Raw genomic sequence first — 25,234 nt, 5'->3', positions numbered from 1 at the left:
AAGCTATTTGAGATGCAGACTTGGAATGCTTACTTTCAATATTGCACTTCAAAATGGAAAGTGTAGAAAAAGGAAATGTGGGTTGTCTGGGTTTTTGCTTGCTTGTTTTGACTTGTAACTGAGCTTTCGATGTGCCCTGGGCTAGTACTTCAGTGATTGCGTTCGATTTCTTTTGCAATGGGTTGCTAGATCTACACTTGTACTCAGCAGAATTTTCCTTGCACAAAAGAGAAGGAAGAAAGGTGATTTTTACTGATTTTTTCCCTCCTGTCTGGCTTCAGCACTCTGTGCCCCCTACAGATCTGCCAGGGAGAACTGGGGGACTCTCCAAAGCAGCCCAGTGGCAAGGGGCAATCAGCAAAAATCATCTCCCTTCCATCCATCCAGCAGGGAGTGTCTGTCAGATCTTGGTGCCTTCTGTCAACAGAAGATTATCTTCCATTCCTCTAAGTTAAGCAAGTCTGATCTGGGCTAAGGAAAGCAAATAGGTTTAAATCAATGTTTCTAGTGCAATTAATTTACCTTGGCCAGATCTTTCACTGGATACTTATCAGTTTGTTGTACTAGTTTGGAATTAACAGAACGTCAGAGCTGGGATTTCTGACATTAACCAAACAGAAAATATGCAACATACACACAAACAAGTTCAGAAAATATGCAACATACACATGATGCAAGTTCTGCGTAAGGTCCACCTATGGGTGAACCTGAGTATTGCCTAGTTACAAAAAATGACCCTATGCAGAAAGTCCACACAGTAACAAAAGGCAAATATGTCCTGATTTAGGATTCAAGAAATTTGCTTAATTAATTGCATTAACAAGTAAACACTAAAGTGTAAGACTAGATAATCTTTCAGGAACCACTAACAACCACAAAGCGATACTACCAAAGAGTGGTGGTGATAGTGAGAAAAACTGTCACAAATTGTTCTTTGTCTTCTGTCTTCCATCTAGGCCAGTAGCCAAACCTTCCAGCTAGGAAGATTTGAAGAGGCCGGGAACTTCCACTTGACTGCATATGGAGAGCTAAAATAATATGTGCATGCATGCAGAGAACCTAATGCAATTGCACAGATGTTGGCATATCTCAGATGTCGGCTTTAGTAAAAAAAAATGAAATTTTCTGTCTGTTAAACAATTACGTTTAGCCCAACTTAGAATGAAGCAAAATGAGAATAGGTGGAGGCTGTCAGGCTTTCAGACCACACACCAGACTCCCACAGGCCATGACTGACGGTTCAAGGGCTTAGCTTCTAGTACGGTATGTCTGCCCTTCTTGATCTCAATCATGCAAACGTGTACCTCAGAAAACCCCCAAAACAATAGCCCCAAATCAAGCAGGGTTGCATCCAATTTTGATTGCTTGGTATATCTGCCACTCAATAGAGCACTGGTGTGAATGTGGCCCTCCAGGTTTTGCTATCAGGCCCTCAGGCTCTCCCCAGGCCAAACCCTCACTGGCACTGCTGTGTACCCTCCTCATGTGCTTTTGCCTGGCTGGAGTGAAGCACTGGCAAAATGTCTCCATTACCTAAAGCAACAACAACAAGAAGAATAATGTGCACAAAGGGACAGAGACAGGCAGGGAGTAGTGACATCCATTTTAATCCATCATGGCTGCTCTACCGCGTACATAAAATATAAAACAATTGCTGAGTGCAATGGATGTGTAGGCCTAGCAGGGCCCAGATGAACACACACCTAGCCATATCCACAAAGGGACGCGGGTGGCACTGTGGGTTAAACCACAGAGCCTTAGGACTTGCTGATCAGAAGGTCGGCGGTTCAAATCCCCGCGACGGGGTGAGCTCCCGTTGCTCAGTGCCTGCTCCTGCCAACCTAGCAGTTTGAAAGCAACACAGTGCAAGTAGATAAATAGGTATCGCTTCAGCAGGAAGGTAAACGGCGTTTCCGTGTGCTGCTCTGGTTTGCCAGAAGCGGCTTAGTCATGCTGGCCACATGACCCGGAAGCTGTATGCCGGCTCCCTTGGCCAATAAAGCGAGATGAGCGCCGCAACCCCAGAGTCGGTCACAACTGGACCTAATGGTCAGGGGTCCAATTACCTTTAGCCATATCCACAGCTCTCCATGGACCCACTTGGATGAAAACAGGACTTAGAGGAGCATCTGAATTTGCTGTTTGGGGGTCTCCTCAGTGAGGCCAGCCCCAAATGTGAGGAACCCTACTCTTCTCCTGATGATTGACTGTTTTATCTGAGGCAGGGCTCTCTTAAGCATATCCAGTGCCATGGTACAAAGCTCCCTCCCACGCCACCCCCCCGTCTCCCAGAGTTTTTTAGGGAGGACGGCACTGCCGGTGGGGCTGGAGGAGGCGGGAAGTAGCTGGAGGGCGGCTCCTATGGCGGGGATGAGGCAGAGGTTGGACACGGCGCCTCCCGGCTCAGCTGGCTGCTTCGTGCCGCGGTGGCCATGGCAGACGGAGGCTCCAGGCGTGGCACTGCTTCGGTGTGGCATGGCAGAGGCGGGTGAGGGCAGCGAGCTGATGCCGGGAGGTGCCGTGTCCAGCGTCCACCTTTTCCCTGGTGCCCTCCAGAACTTGTCACCCCGGCGCCCCGCACCACTAGCCTCTATGGGTAAGATGCCCCTGATCTGAGGACAGCTTTGCAGGGAGAAGACAAAGAGTCAGCAAAGGCAGAGAAGTTAGAGGAGAGTCTCTGAGGCAGAGCTTAGATTTGGGGATGGACCACCTGGCAGGAGGACATGGCCCATTTGGAAAGGCTAAGGAGACCAAGGAAGGGATCTCTTTTTGATTGTGGGTGGCAGTGGCCTACCTCTTTGACTTGACCAGCCCCCTGATTCTAAGATGCTCTGTTCTCCCACAGAACCTGTCATGGAAAATTGGTAGGAGAGACAGCAGGCAAACAGCAGCTTCCACTTGCTGTTGGCCTATGCTAGGAGGGTCTCTGAGCTACCCATATGAACCTCAGTTTTATTTATTCATTTCTTTGGAATATTTACGTTGCACTTCATAGCCCCAAGGGGCTCCCAAAGTGCCCTCTCCCTTCCATCTCTGCCTAGTAGGCTGCAGGGCCCACTGAAGTCCTCTGGGGCAAGGGACTGGGGCCAAACAGATGGCAGTCACTCAGCCCATAATGGAGGCGAAGCCCACAAGCAGGACATGAGTGCAAAAGCACTTTCTAGCTGTTGTTTCCGATCACCTTGTATTCAGAGGTAGACTGCTCCTAGGCACTGATGCTCTGCTATCACAACAGATCTCCTTAAGAACCTGGTTGCTGGATTAGGCCAGTGTCTCACCTAGTCTTGCAACCTGACCAAAAGTATTTCGGCACCTTAAAATACTTCTCGGGGGATGTACTTTTGCATACTAGAGTTTGCTGTTAGGTGTGGCGCTTCACAGGAGAAACGCACAAATGCCCTTTATCTGTATTTGTTCTGCGGTAGGTCCTACATCCATTTACCTGGAAGTCTCATTGAACTCAATGGGACCTACTTTTGAGTAGCCATGCACAGGACTGCCCTGTACCTGTGCCTGTGCATAAGCATTCCTTACCCAAAGCTCACTTAATTACCCAGAAAATGCAATATATTTTCTGCTAAAAACATTCCTTTTCAACCACGCTGTCTCTGAAGCGTGACTAGCTTTGTTGTTACGGCCGTTTTGACTGCTGAAACCTGCATAGATTTTAATCATTCTGAAGTTTCATACGAGATTCCCTTCTACCATTCACCGCGTACAGAAGATTGCTCCTTGCGCGGCTCACCATACGTGCAAGACTCACATGCAATTGGCCTGTTCGCCGTGGCGGGCGAGGCTTCCTTTGCACCCTCCCTCGGCCGCCCCCTGGGGGGGGGGGGCTGAGTCAGCGTCGTGCCCAGGAGGTGCTCTTCCTTCACCCCGGGCCCTCACGCCTCTCCCCACCTCCTTTCCCCCTTTCCTCCCGCCTCCTCTGTTGCCCGCCAGCTTAGGGAAGGCAGCGCAGCTTGCGCGCCGCGACGGCGCCACCTCCGAGGCGGCGCGCAAACATGGAGGAAGAGGCTGCGGACGCTGCTGCTGCTGCAGCAGGACCGGGCAGCGGAAGCTGAGGAGAATACACGGTCCTACTGCTGTTTGCAGCTGCGGAGGCAATAATATATCTATATCTATATATCAGAGCCGGGGGGGGGGGGGAGAAGCAAGCAAAGAAGGCGATGCAGCTGCAGCCCGGGCTGCGCGTCTGCGTCGCCTGCTGAGGGGAGACGCTTTCCCCGGCTCGCGCTGCTGCTGCACCAGCAGGGCCTGGTGGCGGGTCTGTGGGAGGAGCGGAGCTGTAGGCGAGCAATGCAAGAGAGGAACGCGGCGGCGGGTCGCTGAGCGACTCAGGTCCCGCGGGGGGGGGGGGGAGCCGCCTTTCCCTTTGGGGAGGAGAAGAGGGCGGCGGTGGAGACGGCGCGCCCGGCCGGCCGCTTGCTTGCAGCAGTGGCCTCAGCTGGGATGCAAAAGGGTGAGCACCGGCTTTTGCAAGGAAGGACGCATCTTCCACCACAGGAGCCCCGGCCCTTGGCCCTCTTCCCCGGGAGGGAGCGAAGGACTCTGCCCCACCCCGAGAGGGGCTGGCTGTTTCGACGAGTAGCCCCGGGCCCTCTCCCCCCCCCCCCCCGGAGTAAGTACCTGGCTTTTCAAGCCGCGTTTGTTAACAGGGGGGCGGGTCTGTTTGTTTTCAACCAGGGTATGGGCAGCTGTCAGAGCGGTGGTCCATTGAGCTGTACAGTATAGGATTTCAGGAAGGGGACATTCCCAGCATCCCTGAGCCACAGCCCCCTAGGTGTAGTGAGACCCTAGTCAGTGTTTTCACAAAATCCCCCACAAGGAAGGTACTTTTGATTAGGTGTCTTTAATCCGTATATACGGTCTAAAATTGTGAGGTAGAAGATGGAGCACTGGTGTATTTTCCTGTATGTGCAGAAGGATTCCTCCCCCCTCCAACTTGGTTGACTGGGCAAGAGAACAGCGGGTGGATTCCTTGGAGGTGAGGGACGACAATTTCAGGAAAGAGATCTTGATGTCTTGGGGGAAGGTGCACTGCATTTGCCTCCCCAGTTTTCTGCAGTAGTGTGTATAAATAAATAAACAAATAAATAAAGATTCAGGCAATTGTTAGGAAGGGGTTTGGAAATAAAACTGTTAGCGTCGTATTGTCATTTTATCTAAATATGTTTAGCACAGCCACTGTGAGCAATTTTGTCAACCCGACTGAAAAGAGCAGTGAGTAGCTGAATCCTATAGAAAGGTCACATGGTTTTTCAGTGGGGCATTCTGCCTCCTAAGTATGTTTAGGACTGTCACTTGAAATGGTCAGCGGGTTAGAGGAGGGTTATCTTTCTTAAGGAGGCAAAACAAACGTGAAGGCGTGAGTGGCGTGTGCAGGATATCTAGGTGGACATTTTCCTCTTCTACAGTTCTGGAACTTGGCGCCTCATCCAATGAAATTGACCGGCAGACAGTTTAAAGCAGTTGAATGGAAGCATCTTGACATAATGCATGATAAGACACAGAAATTAATTGGATGCAGTGGTGAGCCATGTGCAGGTGCCAGACTGCTACCTTTCAGGAGCAGGTAACCCCTAGCATCAGTTGTACAAGTGATATCTGAACTGGCCTAAAGGCCCTTCACCTCCTGTTAAGAACTTTTGGCTAGGGAGTTTTTGAGCATGATTTCGTCTGATGAGATGGGGATTGTGGCCGTAAGGATCTAGGTTCTTTCAGCTGTGTGCCCAAGCGCTTGACATGAACTGGAGAAGGTAAAAGAACACACCTCTCAGTTGTTTTTCAGAAAGAAACCTAAAGGCCATTTGCTAATGCAGGCTTGGAGACGGTGCAAACCTATGCATGTTTACTCAGAAGTAAGTCCCATTTCCTGTTCAGTGGGGTTTACCCCCCAGATAAATGTGCACAAGACCACAGCTTTGGAAAACGTAAGACAACGCTGCAGTAAAATTTAATTATTTTATGACATTTGTTTACCCTTTGCTTGCATTTCACTTACAGGTAGGTAGAATATGACCATCTTGAACAAACAAATAACATTTATGAGAGCTCAGAAATGTGATCTGCCTAGTTTTATACAGGTTGTTATCTTTATAGGTTTGCTTTTTTATGTATAAAATGAAGAGATAGCAGCTGCTCTTAACCTTAGTTTATTCTCAGCCTGGGTCTCGATGGTGAGCAACGAGTACCTGCCAGGGAAGGTGACAGAATAGGTTTGAAGCTGAAATTCACTATGTATAGGGAAGGAATTTTGGAGCAGAGAGGCCAATTAAAAAATGAAGTTTATGAGCTGGTTATCAGGGGGTGCTAGGTCTGATGTTGATGAGAAGCAAACATCTGCCTGTGGTTTTTTGTTTGACTGCCACCTGCTTAAAAGGCAATCTGGAGTCCAGATGTAGCGATTACCATCTAAAATATTCGACAAAGTCATAGAAAAAAGATAAATTGGTGTCTGCTATCTATCAACAACCTTCCATGTTAAGGGACCTGTCAGTGCCAGGTGTTTGGGACAAATAAGAGCAGGAATGGGGAACCTATGAATATCCAGATGTTGGGCTACGGCTTCTATCATCCCTGACAATTGGTCATGCCTGGTGGGGCTGATGGAGGGCTTGGGAATGGTTTTTACCCTTGTGTGCTGCTTGTAATGGATACATCTCCCAATGAAATCAGTGGCAATTACTTCCGGGTAAGTGAGGTTAAGATTGCTGCCAAAGTGTGCAATCCTATAATGCTATAGGAGTAAGACCCAGTGCCCTGTAAACAAAGCAACCTCCTTGAATATATTAGGAAGATGTCAAACCACAGAGAGGTGAGCACTGAGGATTCAGTGGAATAGAGTGAAATAAAAAATGCTATTTGCAATAACTAGGATTTCTGAATGTTTTATTTACATGTTTGTGTATGTAGAAAGAACTTGCTGAATTCACACTATGATCTCTTCACCATAGACCCACAGCTTCAGTTCTCTACTTGGTCTAGAACACCAATTAATGGGAACACATTTAATGGAGATTCATGCTCCATATCAATGTGTGCAAATTGCATTAAATTGGTGTGTGTCTTATACCAATTGTAGAATTGAAAATATTGGACATATGGTGCAGATTTTATGCTGGGGGGTGGGAAGCCTTAAACATCTACTTTTGCAGAATGCAGTATTGCAGTTTTATAGCTACACTCTGTTTCCTTACTTACCGGTAACCTTGCCCATTTGTATGACTTGCTATTAGTTTTATGAGCATGATTATATTATAAAATGCAACTTGCAGTCTACAAGTGTAATGTTCATAGATGCCATATAACTTCCTTACAATTTGACAATTGTTACAGTGTGCAAATGGTGAAATCTCACATGTATATGACTTTTTAAATTCATGTTCTTGGCTGCTACTGCCATCTTCTGCCACTCCCCCCGCCCCATTGTTAAGAATTCAACTTCATTTTTGCCTTAGCTTATTCTCTGCTACAGAATCCCAAAACTAGGTTATCTGCTGCTGTTTTTGTGAGACGGCCTTTGTATCCTGTGTTTTGAGTGGGTTGGGGATTCCCATTTTCATATTTCACTTAGTAATTAGGGAAGCAGTGGACTAGACAAGTGTCAGATTTCAACTTTTCATCTGAGGTCGATGCATCTAAATCCTTTAGGATCCCTTCATCATTTAATGAGTCAGGAGCAATCCACACTTATCTGTAGCAGCTGCTTTCTCAAAGTGTGATGCTGGGCTGCTTTGGGATTGTGAGTACTGGCAGAAAGAAAGAGTTCTTCCTTGCACTAGCTTAGTTTGATGGGAAGGAACCATGAGCCATGCTTACTAAGGGTCAGACGGCTAAAAGGCCTTGTTGACATGTTAACACTGAGCTGGAGAGAACAGCCAAATGTGCAGAACCCTGGAATGAAAATCATGGCTTCTTCTTTCTTCCATCAGCCCTGCTGTTAAAGGTAAAGGTAAAGGTACCCCTGCCCGTACGGGCCAGTCTTGACAGACTCTAGGGTTGTGCGCCCATCTCACTCTAGAGGCTGGGGGCCAGCGCTGTCCGGAGACACTTCCAGGTCACGTGGCCAGCGTGACAAAGCCGCATCTGGCGAGCCAGCGCAGCACACGGAAACGCCGTTTACCTTCCCGCCAGTAAGCGGTCCCTATTTATCTACTTGCACCCGGAGGTGCTTTCGAACTGCTAGGTTGGCAGGCGCTGGGACCGAGCAACGGGAGCGCACCCCGCTGCAGGGATTCGAACCGCCGACCTTTCGATCGGCAAGCCCTAGGCGCTGAGGCTTTTACCCACAGCACCACCTGCGTCCCCATAGCCCTGCTGTTACTGTGCCATAGATCTAAGCCATGGTTTGTTTCAGCATTATGTGCAAACCCAGGCTCATGGTTTGTCTCATGCAAACCATGAGCAAGACTTTTCCACCTTGTACACTCACATCTGTTATTTATTAATTAAATTTATATACTGCCCTTCATCCAAGGATCACAGGGCAGTTTACAGTATAAAAAACACAAAAATGCCGAACAATACCCCCCCCTTCAAACTATGTGGCTCCCATAAATTTGGCTATGAGGGAATTTGCCTCCCTCATAGGCTGAAAATGTTATCCAACTCGGAGTTTGACCCAGAGTTTCTTCAGTGTGGTATAATGATTAGAGTTTTGAACTAGGACTTGGGGGACAGCAATTCATGTCCCCACTCAGTTATGAAGCTCACTGGGTGACTTTGGGCCAATCACTTTCCCTGTCTGGCCTACCTCACAGAGTTGTTGTGAAGATGAAATGGAGAGGAGAACCTAGGTGTATATGTGATATCATGGTGCCCAACCAAGTGTATTTTTATAATTGCAGATGCTGAAAAGTTTAAGTGGGTCAAATATTTCTCTCTTTATGATTCCACAATCCTATAAGAATGAGCTCAGGGGAAAGAAAGCAGTCTGTCTCGCTGGACCCTGTTACTTTAAATAAAATATTGCATGAAGGGAGATGTGTAATCTAGGTCATGGTTTAATGTATTTTTTGAGACCCAGCAAATAAAAGCAATATGTTTGTTTCTGGGTTCCTTACTCTTGTCTGCATTCAGATCATCCTACTGAGCGTAGCAGGAAGTAAGGGCAAACTTGGCCAGAAATTTAATGAAAGACATCAGGATTCCTGTCTTAAACTAGGAAGAGTTGAAGGCAGCTCCATACGTCACACAGCTGATGCACGTGTGTGCAGATTTTACACTGGTGTTTCTTCCAGCACACACGTGATAGGTGGAGGGATATGTCTGTGTACATCTGGCTCTGGCCCAGAGTCACCAGATGTGCGTACTTGGGGTTTAAATATATGTGCATGCATGCATATATGTATATTCTACAGTGCAGAATTGTGTACCTGCAGCATGCTTTCCCAAACGTGTTGAGTTGTGGCAGCATTGAGAACAATGTATTGCTTTGTAGGCTCAGTACAATTCCGAAGATTTTTATTTTTTTAAAAATTACATAAAATCCACTTTTTGTGGTCTAGATATATTTAGTAGAACTTCTGTGAATGGTTTGTTTTGTTAGAATTTTATGTATGCAGGGGACGCAATTGTTTGTTCTGTCTTAGACTGGCACCAATTTAAGACTGGCAAGAGCATTTTCAGAAGCTTGAAAGAGAACTCCGGTCCAGACTTCTGTGATGCTGTCTTGTTCATGGCTTCCGCAAATGTGCTCAAGCGTGATTCTTAAAAGCTTGTACAAAAAGTGCTGTGGCATCTTGGAGAATAACTGGCTTATTGTGGCATGGCTGAGCTTTCATAGGCTACTGCCCACTTCATCAGATGTTTAAGGCAGTTTTAACAGGCCTTTGCGTATAAGGGGGAAAGCCTTGCATAGCTGAATCAAATGTTACAAAAATGCACAGTTTTCCCAACAAACAGGTTAATCTCCATCTTCGTTCTATTTGTCCTCTTGGTACTGCAGATTAGCACGGTTCCTCTACTAACTTTTATTTTACACTGACAAAACTATCCATTCTGAACAAGGGTACATTCCTCTAAAAAGTCTGCAAGCTCATTTAAAAAAAACAACAACAACACACCAACAACCACAGAATATAGTCCATTTAATATTTACCTTATGTAATCTGTTGAAATGATTTTGAGACTCGTTGCTTAATTGCTCCAACATCCACAATTGTGCAGCCTTTATTAGGAGCAACCAAAATGTCAGAAATAGTGACAAGTCTTATTTTGGGACAGCAAAAGCTTTATATACCCGGATACCCGTGTTCTCTTTGATTTGTGTGCACAATACAATTGTGCCAATCCATATTTGTCATATTTCCTTTGGTCCCTTCATAACATGGGTTAACCTTCCCAGGTGGGCAATTTGCCACACCTGTCTGTACCTCCTGTTTAAAGAAATTCCTTCCATTGTTTCCCAGGCTGAGGCCATCTCTGCATGCGCAACCAGTGAAAGTGGCTGATCCATTCTTTGCACTTTATACTTGAGGCTGCATCAACTGAAGTCAGTAATGTTAATGGGGGTAACTTGGTAATAGCTTTCAAGTTGGCCTTAGTTTCTCGAAACATAGGGAACAAACCTTGTGGGTTTCTTGGCTTGTGGTTTGCTGCTTGTGGTGAGCTGTGGCATTGAGCAGTGGGGAATCCTGAGCAGTGCGCAGAAGCATGCTATTGGTTCATGGGAAACTATAGTTAAACATTTAACTATGGTTTAATGATGTGCAGACTGGGCTATTGTCTTTTACAGTTCCATCCGTTTCTGCATAGTTTTCTTGTTATTTTAATGCATGGGTGGCTAACATTTTCCAGCCCTACGGCCACATTGACAGCTACCCCTCTGAGGACCGTACGCCAACAACGGATGTGGACCATGCGTGTACGCGCACATGCATGCACGCTCACTACACATGTGCATTGCCCACATGCGGCGCACACAGAGTCACCGCACATACACTGTCGAACAACGTGCAAGCAAGCATTTAAATATAACACTCTTGCACACAGGCACACACACAATTACAGTCAGCATTCCCACTCCAGCAGTGGGGTGTCTCAAAATGCTGCCTTTTGCTTTGCACAGATAATTTGCTGATGGTACATAGAAAAAGACCCTTCTGGCTGCTCTTTAGAAATCCTCCGCTCAATGGCAGCTGGAGGAATCTCTTTATCTCCTGATTTGGTAGATAAAGTGCTCTCTCTGCTCTTTAGAGATCTCCATCTACAGAACAGACAAAGAGTTTTAGCATTAGATCAGAAGATAAAGCTGCCTGGGGCTGGCAGGCCACTTCCTATAGCTTGGAGGTGTGGATCTGCCAGCCACCTCTCTTAATGTCAACATTTCACCTTTAGTGTGTATGTATTTGTACCGGAATTAGCATGTGGGAGGCAATCTCTTTTTGAAGATAGCTGTGTAAAATGATGAATTCTAGTAATTCTATAGCTGAGGGTAGTTCAAGGGCTGTTATGTTAATCCGCTTACTGGAGTAGACTGCAATGGAAGGAGATGCTTCTTTAGTTATAGAAGAGGCTACTTCTTAGAAAATAAAAAAAGTACATGTGAAAATTGATACTTGCTTGTTTACGATGCATTTAAATGTTTTATTCTTGTTTTATAGCTGCTTTGGATCTGTTACAGATAGACAGGCAGCATAGAAACTCATAAGAACATTTTTATTTTTATTTTTGTTTCGTTTTGGAAGAGCAGCAGGAACCAACGGACGTTATATGGATCATATCTGAAACATCATGCACCGCCAGTGGCTGCTGTTAGCTGCATGCTTTTGGGTTGTATTCATGTTCATGGTTGCTAGCAAGTTCATCACATTGACCTTCAAAAATCCTGATGGTAAGTTCATATATCTTTTTCTTTTTACTGATGCACATTCTGGAACAAGAAAAACTGGCAGTGTTAACATCCAGAGAATTATTTTTATATGCTGCTGCTGCTTGTCTTTTCTACAAACATTACAGAATACTACAATGTGCAGTATAAATAATTAGTAAATGAAAATGCTTTTCCTTTAACAACGTGCTTTCCCACTTATAAATCACATGTTGGAAAAATTACCTGAATTATGCTTGTTGAAAATGCGTATTTTTCCATGACTTTCTTTCCTTAAGGTAAACGAATCAAATATGCTGTGCAGCAATTGAGGTTTGTGCAGCTTAGAAAAAGTTGAAAGAAATAATACAAATCTCCTGAATTTCCATTCCTTTCCCCCTGCCTGCTTTTTTTCATTGTGTTTGTTGATTTTAGAACAAGTAACAGCTTGTCTACATGAAAGATAGGTATAAAGCAGTATACATCTTCAATGCAACTGTATATCTGCAAAGAGAAAGAACTTGTCTAGCTGGCAACCAATATATACCTTTAGAAATTGCCATATCTAAAAAAGTTGTCATTTGGCAAGTTGCTACAGAATGAACACTTTGACTCTTCCTTGCTCCCATTTGCTAACACTGGGCCATGTGATCTTGGGTTGAAGGTTCCAGGTGGTGAGAAGTGGACCCCTTTTTTCTGAAATAATAAAAATAAAAATAATTTTATGCCGCCCATCTGACTGGGTTTCCCCAGCCACTCTGGGCATCTTCCAATAAATGAAAACACAGTAAGACATGAAACAATATGTGTGATAATGAGAGTTAGATGCAAAAGATTTGTGTGCAACATGAAAATTTATATGGAAAAGTACAAATAGTGTTGTTCTCTACTACATACAGCATTTACATGTTAATCCTGAGTAGTGATTTAAATGCTTGCTTTTCAGGGGCATATTTGTAAGGTATTTTTTTGTGCTTTATCCCAAATTGGCCCTGTATTGCTTCTTATTGATTTCTGTCCTCGGCTGCTTAGTTGGAAAATAACAGCTAGTCTTTTGCTTATCTTAAGTAGCCCAGATGGTATTAAACTGTTAATGAGTTTAAATCCATTTGATGGCACTGTCTTGTTGTTCGTTCTCCCTCTCCCTCTCTCTCTCTCTCTCTCTCTCTGATAAAGTCTTCCATTGGCAGGGGACATAGTGCTTTTTGTGTGTGGATATGTCATGGTGGCAATTTCTGCATTTTCCCATAATAGGCCATTTAGTGGTGATCAAATTGATAAAGGAAGTATTATGTACTGCAGTGGCTGAAAGAGGAAGATTAGTGCCAGCAAACTATGAGACTCCTTGCGTGACTTTGCTGCATACACTTCAGTCGTCTTCACTTAAGATAGAATTATTGTTGAGGGGAGCTACACATTTTCCATACCCTCAGCACACAGTGTTCACTTCCATCCAGTTTTTAAGGTAGTTAGTGAAAAGTGACATACAAATGCAAACTGAGACCTGCGGGCATACAAATTTAATAAATAATAATAACCTATGACGCATTTGTTTCAACAGGGTCTTACTCTGAAGTTCTGCTGTTTCCACAAACGTTCTTTTTCCTCCTGGTTTTAATGCATCTCTGTGGGGGTTTTTTTGTCTGTCTGTTTTGGCTGTAAGTCACGTTGGGTTGACTTGGGCAAGATAAAGTGACGAACAAATTTAAAAATTTAAAAAATTAAATCTACAGCAGAAGTTCCTAGTCATCTATCTACCGTATTTTTCGCCCTATAGGACGCACTTTTCCGCCTCCAAAAATGAAGGGGAAATCTGGGTGCGTCCTATGGGGCGAATGCAGGCTTTTGCTGAAGCCTGGAGAGTGAGAGGGGTCGGTGCGCACCGACCCCTCTCGCTCTCCAGGCTTCGCAGACCTCTCCGCAAGCAGCGGGAGCGCTCCCGCTGCTTGTGGAGAGTTGCCTGCATGCCTAAGTCTGTGCGCGCTGAGATCAGCATGTCCAGGCTTCGCGGACCTCTCCGCAAGCAGCGGGAGCCAGCGCTGGGCTCCCACGGCTTGCAGAGAGCTGCCTGGGGGCTGGGGTCGGGGGAAGCTCGGGCCTCCCCCGCCCCAGCCCTGCGCCTGGGGGGGAAATAATTTTTCCCCCTTTATTTCCCCCCCAAAAAAACTAGGTGTGCCTTATGGGACGGTGCGTCCTATAGGGCGAAAAATACGGTATCTATCTATCTATACACATACATATATATACATATACATACACATACACACAAGGAAACAAAGCTAAAATAATTTAATTCTATCAAATATAACTCAAGGCAAAATTGCATATTATACAGAAAAGGTGGAAGTAGCCATTTCCTTCTGAATATTCATGGTGATGAATACACAGACTCCTGCAGTGACTTCAGACATGATGGTTGTATGGCATGTAAAGTATTAACCCTTACCCTAAGTAGATTCATGAACAGGGTTCTCAGACCATAGCTGGGCTTGGTAGTCAGCTATTATTTCTTCTAGACATGGAATATGCCAAAAGTGTTTTAGAGCGCATGCAGAGTGCCTCTCTTATTGAGCAAGTGCAGCTGCCCACCCTCAAAGCATGTGATAAATGATACCAGAGATTGGCAATAATATATATATATGCCTTTCTATTATTCTGTTTTCTTCTTACCTAGTGTATGGTGTCAAGCAAGAGCCGTTAACATTGACAGCTGTAACTAAAGTAGAGAAAATTCAAGTGATGAAAGTGAAAAGGTTTCCTGGAGAGATTCAGGTATGTGCTGCTAACCCAGAGTAAAAGTTGTATCCTACCAAAATAAGCTTGGTTGGTGGGAAGGAAAAGATAGGCATTTGTAGAATTCCCCTCAGAGATGCTAGACTGGACCCATCCCTGAGGGATATGAGCTGAACAATACAATACACACAATCACAAACATCCTATATCTTTAATCTTTCTTAATATGGAATTGAAAGCCATCACCACAACTTGTTGTAGTGAATTCTGTACATCAGTTACACATTGTCTGAAAAAGAACTTTGTATTTTCTGTGCCAGGTATATGACTTACAGTGGTACCTCAGGTTACATACGCTTCAGGTTACATATGCTTCAGGTTACAGACTCCGCTAACCCAGAAATATTACCTCGGGTTAAGAACTTTGCTTCAGGATGAGAACAGAAATCGTGCTCCGGCGGCGCAGCAACAGGAGGCCCCATTAGCTAAAGTTGTGCTTCATGTTAAGAACAGTTTTAGGTTAAGAACGGACCTCCGGAACGAATTAAGTACTTAACCCGAGGTACCACTGTACTTTATTTTATTTTAATACAATCCCAATATCCTCCTTGTCTATATGGTACTGCAGAGAAGCTATAAGGTATACTGCTTTTCAGCACAACCTGTAGCAGCTTGTTTGCTGGGTTCTAAAACCCAAACAGCTTTATCTTACAAAGGATTAATCATTAGGCCTGTTCCAACCGTTCTCTTTATTCCGGTAGGAATATTTAGGGCAGAATATATGTCCTAAATATTCTTAATTTCCTCCCGCATCCACAGAATGGAAATTTAGGAGCCCAATGTAACCATATGCAAGTATACACTAACTATTATAATTCTGAAATCCATTGTGCAATTATATTTTGGAAATAATGTGCATAAATTCAAGGAAGACGAGAAGGTGGGATAATTTTTCTATAAAAAGTTGTGTTCCAGTGCTTAGTGCGTCATAATTTCAGCATGGGGGCAGGGGGTGGGAGAAGGCTTTTCCCACCACTGCAGTATGTATATAGCCTGGCAACCAACACATGGAAAGGTATTGATTTGTTCTTCTGATGAAGGCAAACTGGAAAGTGTGCTGCGTGCTTAGTGGAAATCCTGTACTTAGGGCCAATACTGAGTTTTCACAGAGGCTTGCATAATCACAGTCACTCAGAAAATGAGCAACTTCAGCTGTGCAAATTGTGTCACACACACACACACCCAGTAGAAAAGTAAAGGTAAAGGGACCCTTGACCATTAGGTTCAGTCGTGACCGACTCTGGGGTTGTGGCGCTCATCTCGCTTTATTGGCCGAGGGAGCCGGTATACAGCTTCTGGGTCATGTGGCCAGCATGACTAAGCCACTTCTGGTGAACTAGAGCAGCGCACGGAAACTCCGTTTACCTTCCCGCCAGAGCGGTACCTATTTATCTACTTGCACTTTGATGTGTTTTCGAACTGTTAGGTTGGCAGGAGCAGGGACTGAGCAACGGGAGCTCACCCCGTCACAGGGATTCGAACCGCCGACCTTCTGATCGGCAAGTCCTAGGCTCTGTGGTTTAGCCCACAGCACCACCCCTGTCCCATAGTAGAAGCAAAGGATGCCACAAATGGGTGTTCTGCATGAGAGCAGTCCAGAGTAATTGTGCTGTATATGCCTAATTTCATGTTCCTTTAAAATGTGAACTGGAAAATAAAATTCTTCCTTATGCTCTCCTTCCCCCCCTTCCGCTCCCCCTCCCTCCTCTTCTCCCATTTTATACCAAGACAATAGGTAGAGGTCTATCTGAAGACATTATACATCAACCTCTGGTCCATATGGAAAGGCTTGAGCTACTCAGGAATGTGTGCCAAGATGCATCGCTGAAAAACCTCACTCACACTACTGTTTCAAAATTTGTTTTGGATCGGATATTTGTATGTGACAAGCACAAGATCCTCTTCTGTCAAACTCCAAAAGTTGGCAATACTCAGTGGAAGAAAGTCTTGATTGTTTTAAATGGTATCTGTTTACTTCTTAAAGCTTCTGACGTCTGTGCTTGGTTGGTTAGAGAAAAAAATTAACTAGCATAGTATAAAAATAGGTTGTTTCTGTCCACTGATTTATTTATTTTTTATTCCAGCATTTCACTCCCTCTTCTTTTATATTCTGTTTTTTAAACACTTCATTCAAAAATAAAAATCCTGAAGTCTTCCAGTACTCACCTTTGCGCCACCTGCATAACCTGTGCCAAAACCATGGCAATATGGTTGGTGCACTGCTATGGTTATTGGGAGCTAATTGCAATCTGAGCTTTAAAATTAAATCTACTGCTGTGCCCAGTACAGCTTAAGCAAGAGAATCAAACTATTCCAAACATAAGATACCATTCCCCCAAAGTTTTAACTAAAGTTTACTGCAATGTCAAGTTAGCATTTCAGTTTGACTTCATTTCATTTCAAAAATCTATAGTCCATAGGCATTCCCAGCTTAGAATAAAGTTATAGTTATAGAGCTAATACCGTATTTTTCCGTGTATAAGACTAGTTTTTTTTACTCAAAAATAATAAAAAACAGGGCTCGTCTTATACACGAGCAGTGTATTGTGGGGCCGGGTGACTGGTTGCAGCTGCGAGCTGCAGCTTGTCAGCAGCGATTTGGTGGGTGATTGTTTGCTGTGGCAAGGGCTGCCGTGGATTGGCTGTTGCTGTGGCAATTGGGCTTTCGATGGTCGGCTGCTGTAGACAAGCAGGCAGACGCTTGTGTGGTGTAGTGGTTAAGAGTGGTGGACTCGTAATCTGGTGAACCGGGTTCGCATCTCTGCTCCTCCACCTGCAGCTGCTGGGTGACCTTGGGCTAGTCACACTTCTCTGAAGTCTCTCAGCCTCACTCACCTCACAGAGTGTTTGTTGTGTGGGAGGAAGGGAAAGGAGATTGTGAGCCGCTTTGAGACTCCTTATGGTGGTGATAATGCGGCATATCAAATCCAAACTCCTCCTCTTCTTTTGCGACGCATTCTTTTATGAGCGTATGCATTTGGATTAGTGAATTTCTGCATTCCTCCCCCCATAAAAGCTCTACAACTCTGGGCATTCCCCCCCCATTTTCTTAAATTTGAGTCCCCCAAAATAGGGGGCATATTATACAGGGGAAAGTACAATAATTTTCTTTCTTCTTTTAAAAGAAAGGTAGCTTTCTAAAAATATGTACTAACTTAACTTTTCCCCAGGAGCTTTTTCTTCCATTGAGGAGATCCCAGAGAACATTGTGCATGACCACGAGAAGAATGGTTTGCCACGCTTATCTTCCTTCAGTGACTCAGAAATTCAAGAGCGGTAGGTGATAAACTTTAGCTTAACTTGGTGTCTGAACCAAACAGCTGTCTTGTTTTGAAAAGCCACACTTAACCAAATTAAGTGGCGTGTATGAAAAGTAAGCATGCTGAAAGGAGAAGTAACCCATGTTGGCCTCTAAGGCAGAACCTTTTTTATGCTAACCAAAATGTCACATGATAGTGCACACGCTTTTGAGTGATCCAGAATGTTATTAGGCTGTAGGGCTGGGCAATATCTGGTTTTCAACATCGTGATATATCACCAGCTAGACATCGCGATATACCAGTATATCGCGATGTCTGAAATAAGGATGGAGCTATGTAGAGGCACGCGGGTGGCGCTGTGGGTTAAACCACGGAGCCTAGGACTTGCCGATCAGAAGGTCGGCGATTCGAATCCCTGCGATGGGATGAGCTCCCGTTGCTCGGTCCCAGCTCCTGCCAACCTAGCAATTCGAAAGCACGTCAAAGTGCAAGTAGATAAATAGGTAACACTCTGGCGGGAAGGTAAGCGGCGTTTCCGTGTGCTGCTCTGGTTTGCCAGAAGCGGCTTAGTCATGCTGGCCACATGACCTGGAAGCTGTCTGCGGACAAACGTTGGCTCCCTCGGCCAATAAAGCGAGATGAGCACCGCAACCCTAGAGTCGGTCACGACTGGACCTAATGGTCAGGGGTCCCTTTACCTTTACCTATGTAGAGGCATTGGCTGTGGCTTCACAGTTTTTCCTGTATCAGGATTTTTGCCGGCGTCTGCTCTTGTGATTCACTGCAGGAGGCTGGGGAGAGCTGAGCCAGCACAGTTTACAGGGGCTGCAGGTATTGAGAGAAGCATTGGCTGGCTTCATGGTTTTTTCCACATTGTGATTTTTGCAGTTTTGTGTGCTCGCCACCCCCCCCCCCCCAATGATTCACAACATACTGCCAGGTCAAAAATTCTGAAACCAGTATCACAAAATGGACTTCAAACCGGTTTTGGAAAGATCGATATATCGTCCAACCCAATTAGGCTAGATCAGTTTTCTCAAACTTCCAAGTTCATTGGCCCCCTTGATGAGTTTATAAAGTTATCGTCAACCATACCCTAGTGTTCTTAAAATGGCAGTTTTGTAGAGCAGCAAGGATTCATCCTGAAGAAGTGTGGGTGGGTGGTGGTGCTGGCTGATTCTCCATCTCTGGAAATACAAAAACAAAAAAGCTTTCTCTGTAGGCTAAACATTTCATTTAGGTAAGACATAAGAGCCAAATGTTGTTGGGAATTGTAGGGCTGGTTCATTCACACCTGTACATCAGTTGATTTCTCATTGCTTGGTAACTTGAAGAATGCATGGACAGACTTTCGGTGCGTATGGCCACTACCGCTATGCTGTCACATTCGGGACATGGGTGGCACTGAGCCTCTTGAGCTTGCCGATCGTAAGGTTTGCAGTTTTAATCCGTGCAATGGGGTGAGCTCCTGTTGCTTTGTCCCAGCTCCTGCCAACCTAGCGGTTCTAAAGAATACCAGTGCGAGTAGATAAATAGGTACCGCTGTGGCGGAAAGGTAAATGGTGTTTCTGTGTGACCTGGCTTCCGTCACCGTGTCCTGTTGCACCAGAAACAGTTTAGTCATGCTGGCTACATGATCCAGAAAGCTGTCTGCAGAAAAATACCAGCTCCCTCGGCCTGAAAGCAGAGATGAGCACCGCACCCCATAGTCGAATTCAACTGGACTTAACCGTCCAGGGGTCCTTTACCTTTATCTGCTGTTGCATTCACACATGCAAGTCACCATTTGCTGCTGCAGCCATCAAGTGAGGAACATGCATGTGTGGACCATTGCTTATTTTATTTAGCTTTGTGAATTTCCAGCAGATAACAAATTCTTAACATTGCCACGTACAACTTGTTTTTTCTTTTTCTTACCTATTTCAGGCTGAAATTATACTTCAAGTTCCTTATCGTAAGAGATCCGTTTGAGAGGCTTATTTCTGCATTCAAAGACAAGTTTGTCCGCAATCCTCGTTTTGAACCTTGGTATAGGCATGAAATTGCTCCCGGCATCATTCGAAAATATAGAAAGAATCGCACTGAGACCAGGGGGCTGCAGTTTGAGGACTTTGTGCGCTACTTGGGTGATCCAAATCATCGGTGGCTAGATATACAATTTGGAGACCGCATCATTCATTGGGTGACCTACGTGGAACTTTGTGCCCCCTGTGAAATAACATACAGTGTAATTGGACATCATGAAACCTTGGAAGAGGATGCACCATATATCTTGAAGGAAGCTGGAATAGACCATCTGGTATCTTATCCTACTATTCCGCCGGGGATAACACTGTATAACAAAACTAAGGTGGAACGCTATTTCTCGGGAGTTAGCAAGAGAGACATCCGCCGCCTTTATGCCCGTTTTGAAGGAGATTTTAATCTTTTTGGCTACCCAGAGCCAGATTTCCTACTCAACTGACACCTAGGAGCTGTGGATGAATGAGTATAGTTGATTAAAGTGTACAAAATAATATTCTGCGTAACTGAGATGGTACTGTATCTTTTGTAGGTTTCAGAAACTTGTTCCTTATATCTGTTGGAAGATTTGCTATGTAGGAGCAACTAGGGTTGCAAATCGCTAGCTACTGAAAATAGTTTTTTAATACATGGCACTGCAATATGTCAAAAGCAAAACTTGTTAAGATAGAAAATGTCAAACGTTCCTCTTTCCCTTAACCAACGGAGGATGGACCAGTAATCTATAAATGAACTTGAAAGTGATTGCATTTATAAAGAACATTTAGAGAGGGAGGCAGCTTTCTCTAGAGTTCATGGGCTAAGGACCTGAATATGAAACTTGGATGTCAACATGGGACCAAACATTGGAAAGCATTTTATAGACGAGGAAAAGACGAGGTCTTTTTTCTTGGGTTCCTTTGCCATAGCCTTATGATAGCAGTGACTAACCATTCAAGTCAAACAGTCGTGCATTTTTCACTGACAACCTTTGAGGTCATAGGAGATCAGAAATCTTCTGCAAGTGAAGCTACAGATCCCTCTTGTTAAAAATGTGGGGAAATTAAAAACGTGATGTTTCTTGTATACGCTTGAGTGACTTGGGTACCATCCCTGACCACATATTCCGTGTGAGCACACAAGCAAGCACCTCAGATGTGAAATTATTCAACAACTTGAGCCAAAGTCACAGTGTGCCGTGGAGACAGTGCCTTGTACTTTGGCCACAAAGGGGAAATAGCAGTATGTAGATGCACAGAGTCCCTCTTTGGATGAAAGCAGAGGTTGCATTTGGATAGAGAGAACAGCAAGATCAGGGAAAACAGCAGAGAAGCTCCAGTGTTGAAGCATTAATAATTACCTGTTACAAAGCCAGGGGAAAGAGTAATTTCCTGTGATTCACAGTGAGTAGAGAGTTTGGGGTTCTAGATGGATGCCAAGGTTGTTGGGATGATTGACACCCTGGCTCTGAGATAACATGCAAGCAAGCAGGAAAAAGACCATGATGGGGGACCAAAGACGAAAGGCCTTTGTAGGGTGTGTTGAGTCCCAAATGGTGCAGTACTCAAGCAAGCAATCTGGGTTCTTCTGGAACCCTCCCAAAATGGCTAAAGGGATATGACACCAGGCTTTAGGATCCTGAAGAAGATGACAAAAATTGAGGAGAGGCAAGGGAACAGGGTAGAGGAGGCAGGGAAGCCAGCAACCCGCTGGAATCTGAACCAATTGAACTATGTGTCCACTTGGGGACAAGAACTTAAAAGCTTCTGTTTCTTGTGGGTGCGGGGTTACCTGAATCAAATGGGAAGATTTGCAAATCTGGCTGAAAGACGGATATGTTTCCAAAACAAGGTGTATTTGCATGAAATGAGAAGAGGCAGGATGCTTTTAAGTGTGTTCCCTCCACTCCTCAGGGCAATTAGGGGTAAACGTAGAGGTGTGTGTAAGATTGAATGCCAAGTTTGAAAGTACTGGTTGCAAAAATGCTAAACCAAGGTGATGGACCCCTGTCTTAAGAAATGCAACATGGACAGTACTTCTTGGAATTGCACTTTAGTTCCCACCTTGGGCTAACAAACAGCCAAATTGAGCTGCATGCCTGCCTTGGCTGTGTCCAGCCAGAATGAGGCATTTGTAACTATTCTGGGCCCTTGTTTCCCATGGTAATGAGATGGAGCCTAAGTTGTGTTAGGGAGGGGAGCTAGTGTACACTTTGTATAATTATTTGTAGAGCAAAGCTGAAGGAGTCAAAAGTGAGGCTGAACACCTTGGTAAAAGATACCTAATGTGCATTTGCAAGGTTTGGTAAACGTGCATTTTGCCATTCTTAATTTTATTTATTTTTAAATGGTGCTGGCTAGCCTAATGATCGCACAAGCTGTGAAACTTATAGAGTGCTGCCAAAGTAAACTGGATCAATATTCCGTTCAAACCAGGTATCTCCTGGGACCAATTATTAATCTTGGAAATGCCCATGCATGCATTGGGGCAGTGGAACTCCCTTAAGATCTCCACTGCATGTGCAACGCTAACATATTATTGCAAGACTTAATGTCCAATATTCATGATCCTTATATTATTTTTAAAAAGGATGGTAGGACTCAGCAATGGATGTTGATGAATAAGTGCATATTTCGTCACACTTTCGTATATACACAGAGGGGCTGCCCAGGTGCACTGGTGGGGGGAGTGCACTGCCCCTGGCACCATCAAGGAGGGGGGTACCATCGCGGCTGCCCCCCCTGGAAATGCGCTGCGCACCCCCCCACCATGCGCTGCCACGCCTCTGCAGGCAGCGCTCCACACCCCTGCGGGCCACTTGCCACGCCCCTGGGGTGCGCACCAGCCATGCCCCCACCTGCTCTTCGCCCCCGGTTCCAGAGCATGCAGCTTTGCCACTGCCCAGGTGCAAGCATGATATTTCCAGAATGTGTAAATTGGCCCTTTCAGTAGGCCAATTAGAGGGGAGAACCCAAATTCCTAATCTTTCCACAAAAGAGCCCTGTGTTTTTTAATATACTTTAGGGTACCCCCCCACTTCCATATGAATAACTGGCAAAATTCACCCAGAATATAAAGAGATGGTCTGTCTGTGTAATATACATGTACTGAAGTTTAATAGCAAATTTTAAATGTCCAGAACAAGAATAATACTTCTGATTTGTGCTTGTGTTGTCATTGTTCACAAGAGGCAACTTTTTCATTTTATTTTTAGGTTCACCAGCAATAATAATAAGAAGAAAAAACTCCTGTTGATCAGCTTTGCTCCACTGTGATGCCAGGAGAAAGGAATAGTTGCATTTTAGTTTTCAGTAGGTCAGAAGCTGATTTTGGTCAACACAATTTGGACACTTGACATAAATGTTGAAATCCTGCTATAGTAGTGTCTTAACTTGATTGGCCAGGAGTAGTCAGAATGGTGAGAAAATTGAGAAAAACCTCCACGTCTTCTCGTAAGACGTGTTTTGTAAACTTGAAGGGGAAAAAATCAGTGCCAAAATTGCTGCTTCCCGTATATTCTGTTGCCAGTGGGAATCTTTTAAAGACTTGAGAGCCATTCTATATATTGCACAACGATTGAGATGACAGAGTTCTACACTATATACCACTTCAGACATTAGGTTGGGAATAGCTATATTTTTCTTTGCGCCCTTGTATAATAATAATAATACTCCCTGAAGGGAGCACGTTTGGAGCAGGGGATGGTTTAGTTTCACTTCTTCCTGGTGATAGTTTTCTATAGCCGATAGCTGGCTGGGTTTGATGGGAACTGGAGTCCACAACATCTGGGGGCTGCCATGTTAGTTCCCTCTGTTGTAATGTGTAGAATGGCTCCAGTTTATTGGAGGAGAATTAAGGGCTCTTTCTGACATGGAAATTTCTCCCACAGAGATCTCTCGCCTGTGTAGGAAAACCATATGCACGTTTGTGTGCGCAGTGGGGATGTACATCTATATTGCCATGTTTGTACGTACATGCAGCTTTCCTACGCAGAAGTAATATCCATGCCAGGAAATAATTGCATGTGAAGCTGCCCTTAGTTACCGTTGATAACAAGAGATATGTCCAAGATGGCAAAGCTTGAAGCGCTCTTGTCATTTTTTGGGGGGGTGGGAGTGGGGTGGGGCACATTTACAAGATCTTCGGTATACAATAGGTCTTAACTGATGTTTAAAAGATGTAACAGCTCAGTTATTTTTATACGTGTTAGAAAATAAATTGCAATTCAGGATTAATGAGCTGATCAAGTTACCTTTCTGCTGAATTAAAATGTAACAATGTGAGAAATGTATAGCAAAATAAGGCCTTAAAGCTAATTCTAATAAAAAAGCAAAGATGAAGTCTATTTTCCCTCGTTCTCTCTGTGATCTGATTGCCCAGAATATTATTGGTGTGTCCTTGTGCAATCTTCGTATAGAATCCGGGTGCATTGCAAATTCCATGGTAAATATTCCCCCCCCTGCTTTTGCTGGTGCTTCTTTCTCTAATAAACTCCATGTATGTTTTGATAGATTCCCATGTAGTGATAGGCTAAACTTGAATAGATTCTGGTTTCATAAAGTAATTCCGGTGTCTGTTTGATTGTGGTTATTTTCTTCTAGTTTGCAGTTGTGTTTGCTCTTATGAATTTCTTAGCTTTTTATATACTTAAATATCGATCTATCTATCTATCTATCTATCTATCTATCTATCTATCATCTATCTATCTCTATCTACCATCTATCCATCCATCCATCCATCCAATGTTTGGAGTTTTTGTTTTAGCTATTTATTTGGTGTCTGTTGTTAAAGTGCATAGTCCTTCAGAAGGAAAATGGCATACAACTGACAGTAATGACTGAGGTGCATAATACAAAAAGAACAGTGGTGCAGGTAGGTCATTGGGCCTTTGGGTCCACAAATGATATTGGACTACAACTCCCATCATCCACATGCAGCTTAGCTAATGGGAGTTGTAGTCCAATGATATCTTGGCACCCAAGATGGAAGAATGCTGCTTTAAGTAACATTAAACTCTGGACATAATGGTCTCACAAGGGGGTGGGGACAGTCTTAGGTTATCATGTATATTAAAGGTAAAGGTACCCCTGACCATTAGGGACGCGGGTGGCGCTGTGGGTAAAAGCCTCAGCGCCTAGGGCTTGCTGATCGAAAGGTCGGCAGTTCAAATCCCCGCTGCGGGGTGCGCTCCCGTCGTTCGGTCCCAGCGCCTGCCAACCTAGCAGTTCGAAAGCACTCCCGGGTGCAAGTAGATAAATAGGGACCGCTTACTAGCGGGAAGGTAAACAGCGTTTCCGTGTGCGGCTCTGGCTCGCCAGAGCAGCGATGTCACGCTGGCCACGTGACCCGGAAGTGTCTCCGGACA

The 25,234-nt window shown here is 44.6% G+C and overlaps 1 protein-coding gene across 4 annotated transcripts; it reads left to right on the top strand.

The window, feature by feature from the left end:
• Positions 1-3,805: 3,805 nt before the first annotated feature.
• Positions 3,806-24,214, top strand: CHST10 (carbohydrate sulfotransferase 10). 4 transcript variants are annotated; one of them, XM_028727898.2, is made up of 6 exons: positions 3,806-4,106; positions 11,699-11,839; positions 14,490-14,587; positions 16,337-16,571; positions 17,779-17,884; positions 19,795-24,214. In XM_028727898.2, the coding sequence occupies exons 2-6, from the start codon at positions 11,740-11,742 to the stop codon at positions 20,330-20,332; spliced, it is 1,077 nt and encodes a 358-aa protein (XP_028583731.2). In that variant the 5' UTR covers positions 3,806-4,106; positions 11,699-11,739; the 3' UTR covers positions 20,333-24,214. The 4 variants fall into 4 exon arrangements, with proteins under 4 accessions (XP_028583731.2, XP_028583735.2, XP_028583733.2 ...); XM_028727902.2 differs by lacking the exon at positions 3,806-4,106 and adding an exon at positions 4,775-4,990; XM_028727900.2 differs by lacking the exon at positions 3,806-4,106 and adding an exon at positions 5,032-5,864.
• Positions 24,215-25,234: the final 1,020 nt, after the last annotated feature.

Source organism: Podarcis muralis, chromosome 4 (assembly GCF_964188315.1).
Source record: "Podarcis muralis chromosome 4, rPodMur119.hap1.1, whole genome shotgun sequence".
Taxonomy (NCBI): Eukaryota; Metazoa; Chordata; class Lepidosauria; order Squamata; family Lacertidae; genus Podarcis; species Podarcis muralis.
Note: the sequence above shows the minus strand (reverse complement) of the source record. Positions and strands in the feature narration are given on the sequence as shown.

What these genes read in the sequence shown, in the direction of transcription:
- CHST10 (XM_028727898.2), top strand. Translation starts at nt 11,740, where the DNA reads ATGCACCGCCAGTGGCTGCTGTTAGCTGCATGCTTTTGGGTTGTATTC. An exon ending in GGTTTCCTGGAGAGATTCAG is followed by an intron (nt 14,588 to 16,336) that starts GTATGTGCTGCT and finishes TTTTATACCAAG; the next exon opens with ACAATAGGTAGAGGTCTATC. An exon ending in GACTCAGAAATTCAAGAGCG is followed by an intron (nt 17,885 to 19,794) that starts GTAGGTGATAAA and finishes TACCTATTTCAG; the next exon opens with GCTGAAATTATACTTCAAGT.